Source organism: Oncorhynchus kisutch, linkage group LG16 (assembly GCF_002021735.2).
Source record: "Oncorhynchus kisutch isolate 150728-3 linkage group LG16, Okis_V2, whole genome shotgun sequence".
Taxonomy (NCBI): Eukaryota; Metazoa; Chordata; class Actinopteri; order Salmoniformes; family Salmonidae; genus Oncorhynchus; species Oncorhynchus kisutch.
The window spans coordinates 37,862,002-37,883,307 of NC_034189.2; the positions used below are offsets into that span (position 1 = coordinate 37,862,002).

The 21,306-nt window shown below is 44.0% G+C and overlaps 1 protein-coding gene across 4 annotated transcripts in view; it reads left to right on the forward strand.

Annotated features, from left to right (window-relative positions):
* The first annotated feature begins 3,604 nt into the window (after nucleotides 1–3,604).
* The window catches only part of LOC109906776 (glycogen synthase kinase-3 beta-like), a 42,375-nt gene continuing 24,673 nt past the window's right edge, over nucleotides 3,605–21,306 (forward strand). For 2 of the 4 annotated variants that reach the window (XM_031792344.1, XM_031792346.1), the window contains exons 1-2: nucleotides 3,605–4,551; nucleotides 19,195–19,388. In XM_031792344.1, coding sequence (XP_031648204.1) covers nucleotides 4,464–4,551; nucleotides 19,195–19,388 — 282 coding nt within the window. In that variant the 5' untranslated portion in view covers nucleotides 3,605–4,463. The remainder of the gene's footprint in view (nucleotides 4,552–19,194; nucleotides 19,389–21,306) is intronic. The other 2 variants (XM_031792345.1, XM_031792347.1) reach the window with 1 other exon arrangement.

A 21,306-nucleotide genomic window follows, 5' to 3' on the forward strand; every position in this document is an offset into this window, starting at 1 on the left:
CCGCACTGCTTTTTGACCCACTGCTTGCTGAACCCGGAAGCCAGATGCACCGCTGTGTTGGAGGAAACACTGTAGAACTGACGACCTAAGTCAGCTTGTAGGCGTCCAGCCCACCACAAGGAGTTGCTAGAGCACAATGAGACAAGGACTTCCCGTACGGCCAAACCCTCCCCTAACACGGACGATGCTGGGCTAATTGTGCGCCACCTCATGGGTCTCCCGGTCACAGTCGGCTGTGACATAGCCTGGGATCGAACCGGGGGCTGCAGTGGTGCTTTAGCACTAATTGTTGAATTGACCATTTCCAACTTGTTGTGTAATGTTTATGACCAATGAGCACCCCGATACGCTTTATATATAATTTCTCTTCATATGACAAGGATTGAAAACAATTTGCCAGTAGATTGCCGACTTGATGCATGATGATGACTGCTAGCTTGCTAGCTAAGATTTTGAAAGTATGATGTTGACATGATCAGTCCCAATCAAAGCTATGGTAGACATAACGTGATCTGACATAATTTTATCTGTGGCTAATGACCTTGAGTCTTCTTGGATGGGCACTTCTAATGTAAGTCCATGGCAGTAACCAAGGGGCTTGCTGTGACGTAGTGTCCCCATGAGTGACAGAACACTGAGCTAATCACAGAGCAACAAGAGAACATTATCAACCCCTACGCAACGTATTTTCCGTTGGCTGCCCCAACACCACAGAAAGCACTGAGCTAGGCTAAAACACCTGCATTTTGGAGCTGCCTTACTCAAGAAAGAAAAAAATACCTTGTTTGTATGCGGCTTTATTAACTCAAATTTTTTTCGTTTTCTTTTACACTGATAAACTGATATGTGAAATGTATTAATGACACGTTTTAAATGTTTTCTTATAGCTAAACAGGTGTGGCTCTGCCCTGAATGACGGGTCGCCACTGGTCCAATCAATTTAGCTAAATATCATGTGGTAGTCCATGGTACTGATTTATTTCTGTGTGTGTGCCCGTAAGTAAAAACACCCTACTTATAAACTAGTTGAACACCAATGCTATCCTCCTCTTTCATGTTGGCAAAAAGATCTATGGCTCTGTCATACAGTACACGTTTCATTTTTGTTTTTTTTCATTTTCATTTTTGTTGTCATAGGCTACCTAGCTAAAATGCTTGCTAGCCTAACTTTCACGCATGGGCAACAATGAACCTGCTAAATTAGCTAACTAGGCTACATGTAGGGCACATATTGAACTCCAATTGTCTCAGGCCAGTGGCAAAACATATTAATTCATGGTTAGATCAGAATCGCCATCACAATCATTGGCCTGTACAGAGAATTAAGTCCAACTCCCCATCTCCATCCATGGCTTAGGAAATGGCCGATTTATAGTTGTAAAGCCAAATCCAAACTGGCCTCCCTTGGAGGGCGTTTTGCTGCACCAGGAAAACACACAGTTGAGCTCAGCTTAATGCTGATTGGCTAATTATTTTATTAAGTGAGGCCAAATGCTTGCTGGCATCAATCAGATACTACGGCAGCAACATACTCTTTTGGTTCAGACAGCATCAGATACAGTGCCTTTAGAAAGTATTTTCCACATTTTGTTACGTTCCAGCCTTATTCTAAATTTGATATTTTTTAAACCTCAGCAATCAACACACAATACCCCATAATGACAAAGCAAAAACAAGTTTTTAGAAATGTTCGCAAATGTATAAAATTAAACCCAGACATACCTTATTAAGTATTCAGGTCCTTTGCTTTGAGCTCAGGAACATTCTGTACCCATTGATCATCCTTGAGATGTTTCTACAACTTGATTGGAGTCTACCTGTGGTAAATTCAATTGATTGGACATGATTTTGAAAGGCACACACCTGTCTATATAAGGTGCCACAGTTGACAGTGCATGTCAGAGCAAAAACCAAGCCATGATTGGGGGAAGGGTACCAAAAAACTTCTACAGCATTGAAGGTCCCCAAGAACACAGTGGACTCCATTATACTTAAATGGAAGAAGTTTGGAACCATCAAGACTCTTCCTAGATCTGGCCACCCGGCCAAACTAAGCAATAGGGAGAGAAGGGCCTTGGTCAGGGAGGTGACCAAGAACCCGATGGTCACTCTGACAGAGCTCTAGAGTTCCTCTGTGGAGATGAGAGAACCTTCTAGAAGGACAACCATTTCTGCAGCACTGCACCAATCAGGCCGTTATGGTTGAGTGGCTAGATTGAAGGTACTCCTCAGTAAATGGCACGACAGCCCTCTTAGTCAAAAGTTTGTCAAAAGGAGTTAGTCAAAAGGCCCCGAAAGACTCTCAGAGCATGAGAAACAAGATTCTCTGGTCTGATGAAACCAAGTTTGAACTCTTTGGCCTGAATGCCAAGCGTCACGTCTGGAAGAAACCTGGCACCATCCCTACGGTGAAGCATGGTGGTGGCAGCATCATGGTGTGGGATGTTGTTCCGCGGCAGGGACTGGGAGACTAGTCAGGATCGAGGCAAAGATGAACGGAGCAAAGTACAGAGAGATCCTTGATTGAAAACCTTCTCCAGAGCACCCAGGACCTCAAACTGGGGCGAAGGTTCACCTTCCAACAGGACAATGACCCTTAGCCCAAAGCCAAGACAACGCAGGAGTGGCTTCAGGACAAGTCTCTGAATGTCCTTGAGTGGCCCAGCCAGAGCCCGGACTTGAACCAGATCGAACATCTCCCCATCCAACCTGACAGAGCTTGAGAGAATCTGCAGAGAAGCATGTAGCGTCATACCCAAGAAGACAATCGCTGCCAACGGAGCTTCAACAAAGTACTGAGTAAAGGGTCTGAATACTTATGTAAATGTGATGTTTAACTTTTAAATTTTTAATAAATTAGCAAACATTTCTAAAAAAATGTTTTTGCTTTGTCATTGTGGGGTATTGTGTAGATTGATGATGGAAAAAACAATTGAATCAATTGTAGAATAAGGATGTAATGTAACCAATTTTGGAAAAAGTCAAGGGGTCTGAATACTTTCCGAAGGAACACATACTGAAACAGAAGGGAGCTGTTTCGTTCGCTTGGATGCTTTCTCTGGTGAGAATCAGTCACTTGCCAATTGATGGAAAATTATTAAAAGAAAGCAAGAGACGAAAGGGAATGTTTTTTACATTTGTAATATTTGTCAAATATTTGGCTAAGCCTGGCTTTCCTTGGCACCCATGAATACACTCTTCTGCACCATTAGGTGGTATGTCGAAATACCTTTAGATACATTTTTTCTTGACAGTAGCGGCAGTAGACGCGCTCATCAACGCGCTCATTGGGCGTTTGTTCTCACAAATTTCGTATGGATTCGCGTTGGATTGGTCGACGTGACCTCCTCGCGTCTGATTGAGCGTGCACAATTCGATATTCCCGTAGTTTAAGATTTGCGTAGAGGGTCGTCACTAGTTACCACAGTCACAAAGCAATAAACCCCGCCCATTTCTAAAAATATTTTCTTAAAATGTTTTTTATCCTTACCGTATACCTAACCATGGCCTGAAATTAAGACCAAAAATTTGTGTTTTCTTTTCATGAATCTTTACAATAGGGGCACATTGACTTTGTGGCTGTGCTATCTAGTGGAAATCGTGAAAAGAGATTCACCCACTCAATAGTTTAAGTAATTTGCGTTGTTCTGCTCGTAGTCTGACAAAGAGAAGTAGCAGACAGAGAAAGAAGGAATCAAAAGAGAATTTCAGATTTGGTGGAGCTGTATCATAACTATTTTCAACAAAAAATACATTTGCGATAGTCTTTCACGTCGCCGTCAGCCAGCAAGGACTATCGACAATTGCTTCCGTGTTTATGAGGGCGAAGTTGTCACTGAAACGTCCGTGCGTTTCTTTCGGCCTAAAATCGTGAATTTTGTTCATTTGTGTCCGATTTGAATGTTGGTCGGTCTGAGACTGGGAGCCGCCATGGCTGGTGCTGTCGGATCCTTTAGTCTCCATATAAGAATATGAAGATTTGCTATTGGACCTGATATTGTTTTCTTTGGGTAATCATTCAATGTAAGCAGACTTGACGTTCATGCCACTGTATGTAGCCTATTCCTGTTTACGGTTGTGTTTAAAAAAAATGTACTGGCAACTTTGAGAGGCCCAATTTATGAGACACCTATCTCAGGACGTTATTTCATAGAATGCCTTTGTAACGTTAGCCTAGGTAAGTGAAAAGAACATACAAAATAAAAGGAATGACAGATTCTTGCTGAATGTGGCTGGACGACAGCTCGAGACCTGACACAGCTGACCGGTTCGAAATTAGTTTGCTAGCTAGCTAGCTGGCTGGCTAGTTCGTGCTAGAACGATATAAGAAGAAGCAGACCTCTATCGTGGAATTAGCTACCAATTAAGTAAAAGACTAATAGAACTGGAAAGTCAAAAGACTAATAGTACTGGGAAAAGTACGATTCGACTGAAGACGAAGCGGGGATATCTTGGATTGGAATATGTCCGGTCGGCCCAGAACCACCTCCTTTGCGGAGAGCTGCAAGACAGTGCCGCAGCCCTCAGCATTTGGCAGTATGAAAGTCAGCAGTAAGTATGACCATAGAGTTAAACGCTAGTTTACGACAAACAAAAAATCTGAAATGTTCTCTGTGCTTTTTTTTGTCATAATACTCTGCTGCTGCTATTATGAGAAAAGGGTAAATTATTGATATATTGAAGTGGACTAGGCCTAGCCTAATTTACATTTAATACTGAAATGCCATATGGGTCCACACATTTTCAGACAGTAACGTTACTCTCCCATTCACTGTCCAAGTCATATGCTTAGTTAACCGTTGTCACCTAGACCCAACCAGTGCACTTAGAGCCACCGTCTGGTATTTTGCATGACGTTATTAGCATTATGTCTGGGATTATTGAGAAACGTGATCATAAAAAATGTAAATGGATGGTAAGATACCATTGGAGCTTTCCAAATGATCACTGATCATATTATTAACGACCATAAAATAGCCTAGATGCAAAAGTATGTTTGCTTGTAGTGCTCAATGTGTAAACTAGTGATCACTGCATTTGAGCCTTACCTCTGCTTTAGAGATTGACCCCTTGATTTTTGGAAGTATCGAAACAATGGATTCGTGAAAGAGCTGATAGGGCATGCCTAGGGAAACATTGTCATGTCCAATCCACTCATCCCCCACCCTGCAGCTCTGAGGCAGACACACCATGGGTAGTGTTGATTGAGCTCTCTCGGGTATCGAGCAGGGTTAGGTCAGATGAAGCCCCGCGGCTGCAGAATGAATCCAGACCAGTAGATTGGAGAGCCTACAGTATGTACTGCAGGTCGGTTTTGCTAGACTGTTGGGTCAGGTGTCACCCACAGTATCATTGGTCTTTGCCAAAGGGTTTGTGAAAGTGGGATAAAAACCTAAAACGCCACTTAACTTTTCTGTAGGATTCCATTGTAGCTCCATTTCATTATACTCGCATCTAATGCCAATATAAGATTGCTTGGTTCATCAAAATAATAACTGGCACATAGGAGCATCAGCCTTTCACCAAATTCATTGATCTTCATCTAAATTCTCCATACTGGATGCTTTTGCTGCATAGGTCTACTTCTAGTAAAGCTTCAACATCTGGTAAATGAGGCTAGTTCTGACTACTACTACTTTTGGAGGTTCACACAGCCAGCCAGGTCACACAGCTCATCAGCACTTTGTTCAGCTCAATAATTGACAAGTTGCCCAGCGCATGGAGAGCTGCTGGCCCCTGCTCTGCCGTGCAGCATCCGCAGACCCCAGAAAATGGGGGCAGCACCTGGACTTTCTGATTGGTCCGCAGAATCGGGTGTCTGCCTGCGTCTCTGAAGGTATCCATGGTTGGTCATATGACTCCAGTCAGTCCTGACCTGTTGGTGCTTTTTAAAATGTCTTTCTACTGAAAAGCCTGGTCAACCCTTGGAGAGCAAATAACTGTCTCGTTTCAACACATCGACTTAATTACATTATAAATGGGCCAAAACCAAGTTCCCATCTTTGGAGAGTCATCCTGTTTATGTGTGCACATAAGATGACAGTGGGCTATGCTCTTTTCTCTCACATCAGTGTAGACTTACAGGGCTTGACATTAACTTTTTAGTCACTTGTCCTAGGACAGATAAAAAAATTAACTTGTCCAAAATATCAAGCCTCTTTACAAAATACAATACATATTTTTTACCATAGAGAATCAGACAAAAATGTAGGTAACATGTTTTTTAATTTTTTACGTTTATTATTATTATTATTTAAGCTTTTTTTTAAGGCTCTCCTGGAGGATGGTTGGCCCACTTTGGTAGCCTATAAAATATTGCAACATTACAATGACAACCAAGTACTTATGTTTTTATGAAATAAAAATGCTGGTTTCAATAGCATATTAATCAAGCCTTTAGACATTAATGTTAATTATCCTTCATTATATTTGTCAAACATAACTGGCGTTTAACTTATATTTATTTTATTAAATGTCTCATTAAAGTTTGCCTACATTTTCTGCCGCCTTCCTCATATCAGCATCGTTTTGGACATTAGACTAGCCAATATGCATATCAACTACACTTTGAAATGTAGACATCTTGAATATGAAAAATTGATTTGAATATTATTCTGATCGGAGTAATTGTTTGATATTGTGATTTATATATATTTTTGACTAAAATCTATATTTTTACTTGTCCCGGACAAGAGAACAAGCATTAATGTTGAGCTATGCCTTGGTGTTTGTTTGCTGATGTACAAATTAAAGAACCTGGACAAAGATGTTGGGAAATAGCTCACCTTAAGATTACCTTTTTAGCCCTCATTTGTATTCGGAGAAGGCTTTGCCCCCTAGTGGTGTATTACATAGTCTATTGTGTACTAGCCAGGAGGAAATGGAAATAGGGATCTGGAGAAGAAAGCATCAGATGTAATGTCCAGCTGGGGAGAGGAGGAGAAGGAGGACGTGAAGGCAGAGTATGTGAACATCGACGGATGACTGGGTGATATGCGGGTGGGTGAGGTGGCGGCATTGATCATAATTAGATATGTTCTCCATATGTTCTCCAAGGGAAACGTTCAGTAGGCACCAAACAGTTGAAAACAGAGTAAACCCTAATCTTTGCAGCAGGTAGCCTAGCGGTTAAGAGCGTTGGGCCAGTATCTGTAAAATCGCTGGTTTGGAATCCCAGAGCCGGCAAGGTGGAAATATCTGCCGCTCTGCTCTTGAGCAAGGCAGTTAACCCCCAACAACAACTGCTACCGGGCGCCGATGACGTGAAGGTAGATTCATTTGGATTAAATGCGGAAGACACATTTATGTTGAATGCATTCAGTTGTGCAACTGACTAGGTATGCCCAATTAGAAATACAAATGTTCATTTGTTTGCTATGGTGAGTCCTACTGAACATTAAACATGGTAATGAAGGTCAGTTGACATGCCTTGGGCTGCATTTACACAGGCAGCACATTTCTGATGGTCAGCTTTGAAAAAGATCTAATGTGAAAAAACCTGACGTGATTGGTCAAAGGACTAATTTAGGGTTAAAAGTTTTTTAATATGAATTGGACTGCTTGTGTAAACGCAGCCTTGGTGATGCAGTTAAAACAGCTGATAAAGAACCCTAATTGATTTGGGAGTCTACTGAAGGGAAAAGTACATTTAAAGTCCTCATCTAATTGGATCATATGAGAAGACCAAAGTCCACCACATTTTCAAAAATAGCCTTTTTATTGTTTGTTCAAGTCATCATATATTATTTACGCCCATATGTTATCATCAAAAGCGCCTAATTTGTCTCATTCTTCCATGTGGCCTTGCGTTATGCTGTAACAGCATAACGCGATGTGAGATGCTCATAAAGAAGAGAGGTGCCGTTACGTAATTCCATTTCAGCTGCCCTTGATCCACTCTTAGTAACACTTAGGGGAGAAAATTGGAGCCAGATATGAGACCTCAGCAGATCCTTCAAGACTGTCGCTAGCTGCCTGGCTCGTTGAATTGGCTTTTTTTCCCCCGCACCGACTCACTCCGCTCTGAATGAAAAATAGGATTACATTTGCTGTTTATTCTCAGCAGGCTTACTACGACCCGACTGTCACGAACATGCCAAGGGTCTTGTGACCAGTTCAGTGGGTTGTGCGTCTCCTCTGGTGTCCTGTTTCCTTCCTGTTGCTGAGCTACTGCTGCTCCGGCGTCAGGGCTTCTCCCCGTGGCCTTTGGGATTAACTCCGCTGGTAAGGAACCTCAAATAAATCAATGTCCTTATTGGCGGTTGTGCCACCGGCATACATATATTTGACTCGTGTGCATGATAGTCTTGACATCAGCTAATGTAGCCATAAGCAAAGTATAGCTGAATATGCACATTACACGTCAAAGAAAAGGGTTTGGGATTTTGTTTTGGGGAGCAGTTAGTGTTACATCCCCCAGCTCTTGGTCTCAGTGTGTGGGTTATGTCTGTGTTTATTTTGCGGGATTGGCCTCACCTACAGGGCAGTATTTTGGGCTGAGTGTGTGTATGTAGCAACAGAGAAGCATCCTCCGCTTACAACACTATACTTAGTGGCACGGGTGCTCTTTCCCTCCCCGTTGTGCTAAACCGCACCTTATCAGAGGGAATCACGTGCTGACTCACCGTGGCAGAGGCACTATGGCAACCTACAAACCAAGCAGCGTTAGGATACGTCCTCACCTGGTTGTGGTTTGTGTTGGAGAAGGAATGCCAATGTGTTAAGACACATTCTCATAAAAAAAGCTGAAATTGATAGAAATGATGAATTTCTGTCAGTTGATAGTTTATGAGTATTGTCCATCAACATTCTGAATGAAGACAAGAAAAGGCTGGTTCCACCCATCTCTCACAGCTAAACTGAAAAATGTTTAGGGAATTGGATGATAATAGCAATACTTTCTTTTTAAAAAAGAGTAAAGGTGGCTCTGTATGAAAAAGGTTGTTCACAGCCTGTGTGTGTCAGAGAGATTTTGGGTGGGTGGGAAATGTGCCTGTGTTGTCACAGGCTCTGCTCTGACTCATCACATAGCAAAGTGCTGAGCCGGTATCGGGCTCCTCGTCACTCTGCTCACTTTGTTCTCAGAGGAACAGCTTTTGATCCAAAGACCTTAATCAAACATGCTGTAAGGCAATGTTGAATACTCACACACCCACGCCTACAGTAGTATCACTAACTTGTTTCAGTTCTCTTCACACACACACACACACACACCAGCTTTTGGCAGTATTGGGCTAAGACACAAAAACACAAGCCTTTCCTTTACAGGATTGCTCAAGCAAATCAAACCCTCATTGCATTCTTCCCCTCGCCACATTGAAGTGAGACATTATTCCTAGTGGATAAGCAGTTGTGTGCGATGAGCTTCACTTTCTCCCCAGTGTACTGCCCTGCTTACAGTACGTGCAGAAGGTAGACCCTTGTAATATAACGGCTAACCATATAGTGCTCAGGCCCTGCAGGCCTGCGTTCCAATCGTAATCGCATTTGTCTGTGTGAACGCATCGCTCTCAGTCTGTCTGCTGAACGTGGCGGCTGGGAACGTGGCCCCAGATCTGAAGAACTGGTATTAGCAGCATCATGATGCAACTGCAAACCTAGAACAGCTTGTGACTCGCTCGCTCGCTTAGTTACTCGCTCTGCATCCTGCCCCCTCTGAGGAGTTTCCAAAGCAGCTGGCCATGAACAAAAAAAGTATTTAGCTTTTATCCCCTGCCCTTATAAAGATTTTTTAAATTACATCTATACTGCAGTCAATGACAGTACTCTGTGTATGCAGGGTTGGGTAGGTTACTTTCTAAATGTAATCTGTTAGTTACTAGTTACATGTCCAAAATTGTAATCAGTAATGTAATTTTTTGGGATTACCCAAACTCGGTAATGTAATCTGATCACTTTCAGTTACTTTTGGATTACTTTCCATTAGGTATTAGAAGAAGGCAAATGATCTATCAAATCTATTTGGCGTCGTCATAGTGGTCTCTGACTTGGGCCTTGTTTCAACGCTGAATTTAATGTCATTGAGAAAACAAACATACTTTCTGAACAAAATATATTTTTTCACAAACATACTTTCTGAATGTAATCCAAGAAGTAATCTAGTTTTTCAAGTGTCTGTAATCTGATTACAATATTTTAGCTGGTAACATGATCAGATTACATGTAATCATTTACTCCCCAACCCTATCTTTGTGTGAGGAGGACCGTTTTGATTGCGAAGCTTGTTTTCAAGAACTGAGTGACCAAATGGCAGCTGTGTCTCTGAAACCAGATCTCTATCATTTCCAACCTAAGAGCATCATGTGTTGTCTGTGTCCGCTTGTTTGCGTCGCCTGCAAGTCTGTGTGAATGGTTCTCAGCTTGCATCCCTCACTGCGTACATTTGATAATGTGCATCTGGGTAGTGTATCGACTCTGTTGATAATGGTAGCCAGTGTGATGTTATGATGATAGTGTGAGTCAGTGTACAGAAGGAAATGAAAGGCTTTGATGTAGCTGTTGACGTGGGCCGAGCCTCTGGTCCCTGTGGGGAGGGGAAATGGCTCACCACCAGTCAGGCTTTGGAATGTGCGAGGAAAATGTAGGTATATGCTCAGAACTCGGTACTACCGGGAACACATTACATGAGTTCTGCAATCCAAGAGGTTTCGCATTACCTTTCCATTACACAACTCTGAAAAATGTCTAATTAAAAGTTGTAAGATGCCTGGCTTTCATGTGTAGCTCATAGCAGAATGTTGGGCATGCTATGGGAAGTGTATCAGTGACATAACAATTTCAAACATAATATTTTCATAGTATTAACCCCAATGATGATTAATGGGGGATAACATTAATCTGAAGGTATCAACATAATATGGCAAAAAAATCCTGTGACACTGTTTGAGACAGTCCTGTAACTGTCTGACTGTCAGTCAGGCACGATCTCTGTCTGTTCAGCAAGAGGTCATTTTTCTCTCTGGACTTAAGACAGTCTAAACTAAACCTTTCCAATCTAAGCCTTAAGGGTGTCCCACAACAAGGGGTGTAAACCTGTTGACAGAGCAATAATACTAAACCAATTCTTCAGAAATGGTTACAGAGCTCTATCTGGTCAATTGTTTCCATGTTTTCTGTGGGGCTGACCCTCCATAACCCACATCCTAGCCCTGACTTAGGAAATGGGAAGCCGCCAGTGTTAGGGGCCAGTCAGTCAGTCCCTTATAGGAATTGGGCTGTCAGTAGACCAGGGCTCTCCAACCCTGTTCTTGGAGAGCTACCATCCTGTAGGTTTTCGCTCCAACCCTAATCTAGAGCACCTGATTCTAATAATTAGCTGGTTGATTAACTGCATCAGGTTAGTCACAACCGGGGTTGGAGTGCGAACCTACAGGAAGGCAGCTCTCCAGGAACAGGGTTGGAGAGCTCTGCAGTAGACCATTGAACTAATTGTTCTGGTCATGTGATCAAATGTTATTAGTCACATGCGCCGAATACAAGTGTAGACTTGACCGTGAAATGGTTACTTACAAGCCCGTAACCAACAGTGCAATTTAAGAAGAAGAAAATATTTACCAAGTAGACTAAAATAAAAAGTAATAATAAAAGTAACACAAGAATAACAATAACGAGGCTATATACAGGGGGCACCGGTACAGAGTCAGTGTGCAGGGGTACAGGCTAGTTGAGGTAGTCTGTACATGTAGGTGGGGGCGAAGCGACTATGCATAGTTAACAAACACAGTGAGTGTACAAAAGGGATGCGGGGAGGGTTCATTTTAAATTGTCCGGTGGCGATTTTATGAATTGTTCAGCAGTCTCATGGTATGGCTTGTGGGTAGAAGCTGTTGAGGAGCCTTTTGGTCCTAGACTTGGCTTGCCGTGCGGTAGCAGAGAAAACAGTCTATAACTTGGGTGACTGGAGTCTCTGATAATTTTATGGGCTTTCCTCTGACACTGCCTATTATATAGGTCCTGGATTAGAGGTCGACCGATTAATCGGAATGGCTGATTTAATTAGGGCCGATTTTCAAGTTTTCATAACAATCAGAAATCTGTATAAAAAAAATTGACGCAGATTTTGCCAGATTTTTTTTATTTATTAATTTTTTCCACACCTTTTGTCTAGGCAAGTCAGTTAAGAACACATTCTTATTTTCAATGACGGCCTAGGAACGGTGGGTTAACTGCCTGATTCAGGGGCAGAATGACAGATTTTTACCTTGTCAGCTCAGGGATTCAATCTTGCAACCTTACGGTTAACTAGTCCAACGCTCTAACCACCTGCCTCTCATTGCACTCCACGATGAGCCTGCCTGTTACGCGAATGCAGTAGAAGCCAAGGTAAGTTGCTAGCTAGCATTAAACTTATCTTATAAAAATCAATCATAATCACTAGTTATAACTACACATGGTTGATCTTACTAGTTTATCTAGCATGTCCTGCGTTGGATATAATTGATGCGTTGCGCATTCGCGAAAAAGGACTGTCGTTGCTCCAACGTGTACCTAACCATAAACATCAATACCTTTCTTAAAATCAATACACAGAAGTATATATTTTTAAACCTGCATATTTAGCTAAAAGAAATCCAGGTTAGCAGGCAATATTAACCATGTGAAATTGTGCCACTTCTCTTGCGTTCATTGCACACAGAGTCAGGGTATTTGCAACAGTTTGGGCCGCCTGGCTCATTTTGAACTAATTTGCCAGAATTTTACGTAATTATGACATATCATTGAAGGTTGTGCAATCTAACAGCAATATTTAGACTTAGGGATGCCATCCGTTAGATAAAATACGGAACGGTTCCATATTTCACTGAAAGAATAAACGTTTTGTTTTCGAAATAATAGTTTCCGGATTCGACCATATTAATGCCCTAAGGCTCGTATTTCTGTGTGTTATGTTATAATTAAGTCTATGATTTGATAGAGCAGTCTGACTGAGTGGTAGTAGGCACCAGCAGGCTCGTAAGCATTCATTCAAACAGCACTTTTGTGCGTTTGCCAGCAGCTCTTCGCAATGCTTCAAGCATTGCGCTGTTTATGACTTCAAGCCTATCAACTCCCGAGATTAGGCTGGTGTAACTGATGTGAAATGGCTAGCTAGTTAGCGGGGTGCGCGCTAATAGTGTTTCAAAAGTCACTCGCTCTGAGACTTGGAGTAGTTGTTCCCCTTGCTCTGCAAGGGCCGCGGCTTTTGTGGAGTGATGGGTAACGATGCTTCGAGGGTGGCTGTCAATGTGTTCCTGGTTCGAGCCCAGGTAGGGGCGAGGAGAGGGACAGAAGCTATACTGTTACACTGGCAATACTAAAGTTCTTAAAAGAACATCCAATAGTCAAAGGTATATGAAATACAAATGGTATAGAGCGAAATAGTCCTATAATTGCTATAATAACCTCAAGCTAAAACATCTTACCTGGGAATATTGAAGACTCATGTTAAAAGGAACCACCAACTTTCATATGTTCTGAGCAAGGAACTTAAACGTTAGCTTTTTTACATGGTTCATATTGCACTTTTACTTTCTTCTCCAACACTTTGCTTTTGCATTATTTAAACCAAATTGAACATGTTTCATTATTTATTTGAGGCTAAATTGATTTGATTAATTGTATTATATAAAGTTAAAATAAAAGTGTTCATTCAGTATTGTTGTAATTATCATTATTACAAATAAATACATAAAAAAAAAAGTAATCGGCCAATTAATCGGTATCTGTTTTTTTTTTTGGTCCTCCAATAATTGGTATCGGCGTTGAAAAATCATAATCGGTCGACCTCTAGTGTACATGCAGGGGACGCTATGTTTCTGTGCTTTTCGGGACCATAATGCAATTCTTCCATTTGAAGAAAATAGCTAAAATAATGAAGAGAGAAGAATAACAAATAATTAAAGTGTTGTTCAGGGGCAGGTCCACAGAAATAGAATTACTCAAAGGGATAAAGACCCATCAGGCCAGTGCAATTTTACTCAATACTCATTGTAGAACAGGACTTAGGAATGTCTGTTCTAGTAATTGTATTTCTGTGGTAGACTGGCCAATTGGATTCCTATCAGACCCAATCTCTTCATGCAGTGCTAAACTAAGAGAGAGCAGCCAATGGATAGATGCTCCAGTGTGTGACTATAGGACTATTGCACAGCTGCCCAAAGCGTGATGCAGTGGTCAGGGTAGGGATTTTCATTAAGGGCCTTTTGCTTTAATGTGCTTTGCTCTGTCTCTCCTTTCAGACCCAGAGATGAGTACGGGGGGTGTTGTTAGAGGATTTACCACAGGAAGAGGTGTTGAGGCCTACACCCTGGTATCGGGTTTCTCTTTTGACATTTCGAGGATAAACAATAGTCACTGACTGTAGACACTGTCAAACACATTAGAATAATGAACAGTCTCGTCAAATCTGTAATCTCTGATTGTCAGTCTTTAACTTCAGTGATCACCATTATAATCAACATTGTCCTCATTACAATTCCATCCCCTGCAGTAGTAACATGGTGTCAGGCTTCCGGTTGGGTGCTTGTTTTCTGTGTGTGTGTGTTCAGAGGAGGAGGAGATGCCTAATTTGGCAGTACTCTCTGCTCTGTCCCTCCCTTCCCCGTCAGGCTTTGGCAGCTCTGACATTTTGCTCCACTTTCCTGCTACTCAGCACAGAAAGGGAGGAAGTGCGTGACCTGGAGTGGTCTGACCCGCGAGACCAAATTCCCAACTATTCTACTGCATTATGAGCTCAGTGGCTTCCTACATAGAGATGCAGCGTGTTCAGACAGGATTGGCACATTGATAATGTGTATTTAACATTTTGTTAAAACTCTAGTATTTCCTCTATCCCTTGACTTCTGACCCAGACGGTAACAACGCTGTACAGAGTTCAGTGCTGGATCCCCCGATGTAGCTGTTGTGAAATTCTGCTGCTGCAATGTCTCTTCTCTCGTCAAGCCTCTGCAGTAGCCAAGGCAGTAATATCAGAGGTCAGTGTTAGACGGGCATAAGGGCACTCTCTGTGTGTGTGCACACAGAGATTTGTAAGTGCTGGTTGTAAAACAGATTGCAGGGTGCTAAGAGGTCAGTGCTACACCAACACTCCTACATGGTATAATCACTAATATATAGGCCTAGAGCTAAATCTTCAAAGTATGGAGTGGCCATTTTAAAGCGTCTGGAAAAAAGAATCCCGCTGTATTTAACGAACCATCAAGCCCACTCTACGTTCCTTGCAAGATCTGAGATGATAAATTATCTCTAGTAAATTGGTGAGAGTGGCTGCCAGGCCAAGGTCATGTTCATTAGGACTCGCAACTGGAATGCTTGAAAACATTTAGCCAAGGAAAGCAATTAGGCTTTTTTTTCTTATTGAACATGTCCAGGTAGTCTCTCCTTGTTCCAGAGTGTTTTCTAATTATTCCGTTTTGGTGTCTAATGGATACCCAGGACTAATATTTTCCAAGCGTGTCATGGATTTTACTTCCCCGCATGTCTTCCTTGCAAACAGTGGCGTAGAAAGGCTCAATGGTAATAATGGCTCTTCTCCATTTCTCATGTTGCTAATTCCTATGCAGGGGGACTCTGTCAAGTCACTCATGGACAGAGGTCCAGCTGTTCTTGTGAGATCTGTTTTTTCATTCATTATGTTTCAAGACCAAACTCCTACGGCATATCATTCACTTTATGGAATACTTCACCACAGGTGTCTTTCATGCCAATTCAACCATGAATACGGTTGAATATCTACTGCCTGGTATGACAACTGCTCGGCCTCCGACCGCAAGGCACTACAAGAGGGTTGTGCGAACGGCCTTGTACATCAAGCTTTCTTACATCAGGACCTCTAAACCAGGCGGTGTCAAAGAAAGGCCCCCAAAATTGTCAGACTCCAGCCACCCTTGTCATAGACTGTTCTCTCCGCTACCGCACGGCAAGCGGTACCGGAACGCCAAGTCTAGGTCCAAGAGTCTTCTAAACAGCTTCTATCCCCAAGCCATAAGACTCCTGAACATCTAATCAAATGGCTACCCAGACTATTTGCAGTACCCCCTCTTGACAACAGAGAGTAGCAGTGGTGTAATCTATTCATAGTCACTTTAATAAATCTACTTACATGTACATACTACCCCAGCACATTGACTCTGTATCGGTACCCCCCTGTATATAGTCTCGCTATTGTTATTTCACTGCTGCTCTTGAATTACTTGTTACTTTTATCTCTTATTCTTATCTGTATTTTTTAAAACTGCATTGTTGTTTAGGGGCTCATAATGAAGCATTTCACTGTTGTATTCGGTGCATGTAACTAATAAGATTTGCTTTGATGGGGCATGCTGGTGGAGTTTACTAGCAGTTTTAGGCTGTATAATGTTGTTTTGGCTTGTCAATTTCCAGAAACAGCATTGTGGTAGACTTCATCATTTTGATGCACTTCTTGGAGCGTTCAACCACATTTTAGTTCGTAGAAGAGTAGAACTTTAGAGATTGACAGGTTCTGGCACTGCTATTTATAAAGCTCTGTCAATCAATCAAATGTATTTATAAAGACCTTTTTACATCAGACAATGTCACAAAGTGCTGTATAGAAAATCAGCCTAAAACCCCAAACAGCAAACAATGCAGATGTAGATGCACGGTGGCTAGGAAAAACTCCCTATAAAGGCAGGAACCCAGAAAGAAACCTAGAGAGGAACCAGGCTCTGAGGGGTGGTCAGTCCTCTTCTGGCTGGGCTGGGTTGACATTATAACAGTACATGGCCAAGATGTTCAAATGTTCATAGATGACCAGCAGGCTCTAATAATAATAATTATTATTATACAACAGGTCAGCAGTTCAGGAGTAAATGTCTGTTGGCTTTTCATAGCTGAGCATTCAGAGTTGGAGACAGCAGGTACGGTTGCGAGAGAGTCGAAAACAGCAGGTCCGGGACAAGGTAGCATGTCCGGTGACCAGTTCAGGATTCCATAGCCGCAGGCAGGACAGTTTAAACTGGAGCAGCAGCACGACCAGGTGGACTGCAGACAGCAAGGAGTCATCAGGCTAGGTAGTCCTGAGGGATTGTCCCAGGGCTCAGGTCCTCTGGTAGGGAGGAGGGAGAGAGAGAGAATTAGAGAGCGCATACTTCAATTCACACTGGACAACGGATAAGAAAGGAGAAATACTCCAGACATAAGACTGACCAAAACCCCCCGACACAAACTAATGCAGCATAAATACTGGAGGCTGAGACGGGGGGTCAGGGGACACTGTGGTCCTGTTCGACTATACCCCCGGACAGGGTCACCCAGGCAGGATATAACCACACCCACTTTGCCAAAGCACAGCCCCAACACCACTAGAGGGATATTTTCAAACCACCAACATACTTCCCTGAGACAAGGCTGAGTATAGCCCACGAAGATCTCCCCCACAGCATGAACGCGAGGGGGGCTCCAAACCCGGACAGGAAGATCACGTCAATGACTCAACCCACTCAAGTGACGCACCCTTCCTAGGGATGGGATGGAAGAGCACCAGTAAGCCAGTGACTCAGCTCCCGTAATAGGGTTAGAGGCAGAGAATCCCGGTGGAGAGAAGGGAACCGGGCAGGCAGAGACAGCAAGGGTGGTTCGTTGCTCCAGAGCCTTTCTGTTCACCTTCACACTCCTGGGCCAGACTACACTCAATCATATGACCCACTGAAGAGATGAGTCTTCAGTAAAGACTTAAAGGTTGAGACTGAGTCTGCATCTCTCACATGGATAGGCAGACCATTCCATAAAAATGGAGCTCTATAGGAGAAGGCCCTGCCTCCAGCTGTTTGCTTAGATATTCTAGGGACAATGAGGCCTGCGTCTTGTGACCGTAGGGTATGTGTAGGTATGTACGGCAGGACCAAATCGGAGAGATGGGTAGTAGGAAACCCATGTAATGCTTTGTAGGTTAGCAGTAAAACCTTGAAATCAGCCCTAGCCTTTACAGGAAGCCAGTGTAGAGAGGCAAGCACTGGAGTAATATGATGGAATTTGGGGGTTTTAGTCAAGATTCTAGCAGCTGTGTTCAGCACTAACGGAAGTTTAGTGCTTTATCCGGGTAGCCAGAAAGTAGAACATTGCAGTAGTCTAGCCTAGAAGTGACAAAAGCATGAATTAACTCTTCTGCATCAGTTTTGGACAGAAAGATATGTTCTTCAAAAGAGCGATCAGGGTCCAGAGTAACGCCGAGGTCCTTCAGTTTTATTTGAGACGACTGTACAACCATCAAGATTAATTGTCAGATTCAACAGAAGATATCTATGTTTCTTGGGATCTGAACTAGCATCTCTGTTTTGTCCGAGTTCACAAGTCAAAACATTTGCCGCCATCCACTTCCTTATGTCTGAAACACAGGCTTCCAGGGAGGGCAATTTTGGGGCTTCACCATGTTTCATCTAAATGTACAGCTGTGTATCGTCCGCATAGTATTGAAAGTTAACATTATGTTTCCGAATTACATCACCAAGAGGTAAAATATATATATATATATATGAAAACAATAGTGGTCCGAAAACAGTGCAATCTAGGATTGTTTGGTGCTCTTTGGGTTTGTGTTGAGGTCCACAGCCAGGTGCCAGCCATAACGGTAGGTTAGAAGAGCCCTTGCGATCTGCATACAATGAAGGCTTAGGGCCAAGCGGGATGGGTAAAGAGTGATTTGGAACCGGCTGTTAGTTTTTGACTTTGTCTGTCAACTCACACCTCCAGTAGACTTTAATTTTCATGTTGTCAAAAGTTGCGATGGCGATATGCAGTTGTTGAATTGGAGCTGTTTTGTGGGGAAACATTTGGTGCCTGCAGCGCTGCTTCAAACTAGGAACAGTACTAGGAAAGTGCTTAGCCGTTTGCAGTGCACCCCACCCACACATTATCTTAGACTAAAACTACATCCTCATTTTCACCACAACCTTTACGCCTAAACCTTTTATCCTTCTACTGTACTTTCAGGCTGTCGTCATTACGGTGTCTGCCAGAGCCCGTTAACATGGGTAGCCCTGCTCCTAGGAAATTACTCATAGCAAAAAAAAGTGGGTTAGTACAGCTTTCAATTTCTGGCTCACAGGCTTCAGTCGGAGCCTACGTCTAGAGATGCAGTGACGAGAGAGAATGAGAAATGTTACAGGAGCTTCTTGGTGTAAAGACTGTGTGGCTGAATGAGTTGTCCTATACGGCATCTCTTGTGTGACATTGCTTTATTCTCTTTTTTTCTCTCAGGAGACAAAGATGGCAGTAAGGTGACCACAGTGGTAGCGACCCCAGGCCAGGGCCCCGACCGGCCGCAGGAGGTCAGCTATACAGACACTAAGGTCATCGGCAACGGCTCGTTCGGCGTGGTCTACCAGGCTAAACTGTGTGACTCCGGGGAGCTAATAGCCATCAAGAAGGTTCTGCAGGACAAGAGGTTCAAGGTGACTACCATTTCACTGCAGAGGCGAATACATCGGAGAGTATTTGTTGCACCGTGTGTTTTTGAGTAACGACAGTTCTTTGTCTTGAGGCCATTGAGTCGCTGTCAGTATGACGTCACTGAAACTAGATCCCTAACTGGAGTCTCACATTAAATGGGCTCACATTTATACTGTCATTTGACTGAAAATACTAGGTTTGTCAGGTCACTTACCGCTGTGAGACTGCTCTCTCATGGTGATCGTAGCCTGCCGTACCACACTGATAGGAGTTTGGTTAATCATCCTGGCAGTCGGCCTGTGCATGATGCCCTAGTCCCCAGTGATGTCATGTCTTGTGAGAACACGCCCCTTCCTGTTGGAGCTGAAACGGGGCGGAGTCTCATCCCTCCCTAGTCCATCTTCAGCTCAAGCATTGAGGTGATGATTAGTTCATCTCTTCTTGTCGCACCCGAAAGGAAACTCAACCCATGGATTTCCTTAGACTGACGTAACTGTGCCAATAAACAAGTGCTGCAATGGCTGCACAGTGCCAGTGTTTGAAATATCTTATAATGTGTCTGTGGGTAATTTACTCCCTGTTCAGATATCACTGGCATGATTTGACCCCCATTCAATTATGGCTGTCACTGTTTTACAATGATCTATGATAGTTGTAGCTGGCCTAAATTATCCATGTGTGGGCTTCTAATTTAAGACCCTAACAGGGTGCCAAACTCAGACTAGATATTCTCAGTTTCTTATCTTGAACGTTTCACTAGCTCTGTGATGGACACACATGGTTGTGTTTTAGCTGTTTCCCAAAAATCTCCTCGAGTACCCCTTGCCATTCCACTTGTTTGATCTATTCTAATACTAGCACACCTGATTTAACCAATTTAACCCTGGTTGAACCAGGCCTCGCTCGCTCGCTTCCTCCTCCTCTCGCTCGCTTCCTCCTCCTCTCGCTCGCTTCCTCCTCCTCTCGCTCGCTTCCTCCTCCTCTCGCTCGCTTCCTCCTCCTCTCGCTCGCTCGCTTCCTCCTCCTCTCGCTCGCTCGCTTCCTCCTCCTCTCGCTCGCTCGCTTCCTCCTCCTCTCGCTCGCTCGCTTCCTCCTCCTCTCGCTCGCTCGCTTCCTCCTCCTCTCGCTCGCTCGCTTCCTCCTCCTCTCGCTCGCTCGCTTCCTCCTCCTCTCGCTCGCTCGCTTCCTCCTCCTCTCGCTCGCTCGCTTCCTCCTCCTCTCGCTCGCTCGCTTCCTCCTCCTCTCGCTCGCTCGCTTCCTCCTCCTCTCGCTCGCTCGCTTCCTCCTCCTCTCGCTCGCTCGCTTCCTCCTCCTCTCGCTCGCTCGCTTCCTCCTCCTCTCGCTCGCTCGCTTCCTCCTCCTCTCGCTCGCTCGCTTCCTCCTCCTCCTCTCGCTCGCTTCCTCCTCCTCCTCTCGCTCGCTTCCTCCTCCTCCTCTCGCTCGCTTCCTCCTCCTCTCGCTCGCTTCCTCCTCCTCGCTCGCTTCCTCCTCCTCGCTCGCTTCCTCCTCCTCGCTCGCTTCCTCCTCCTCGCTCGCTTCCTCCTCCTCTCGCTCGCTTCCTCCTCCTCTCGCTCGCTTCCTCCTCCGCTCGCTCGCTTCCTCCTCCGCTCGCTCGCTTCCTCCTCCGCTCGCTCGCTTCCTCCTCCGCTCGCTCGCTTCCTCCTCCGCTCGCTCGCTTCCTCCTCCGCTCGCTCGCTTCCTCCTCCGCTCGCTCGCTTCCTCCTCCGCTCGCTCGCTTCCTCCTTCCTTCTCGCTCGCTTCTTCCTGCTCGCTCGCTCTCTCTCTCGCTCGCTCATTCTCTCTCGCGCTCTCTCGCTCTCTCTTTCGCTCTCTCTCTCGCTCTCTCTTTCGCTCTCTCTTTCGCTCTCTCTCTCGCTCTCTTTCGCTCTCGCTCTCTCTCTCTTTCGCTCTCGCTCTCTC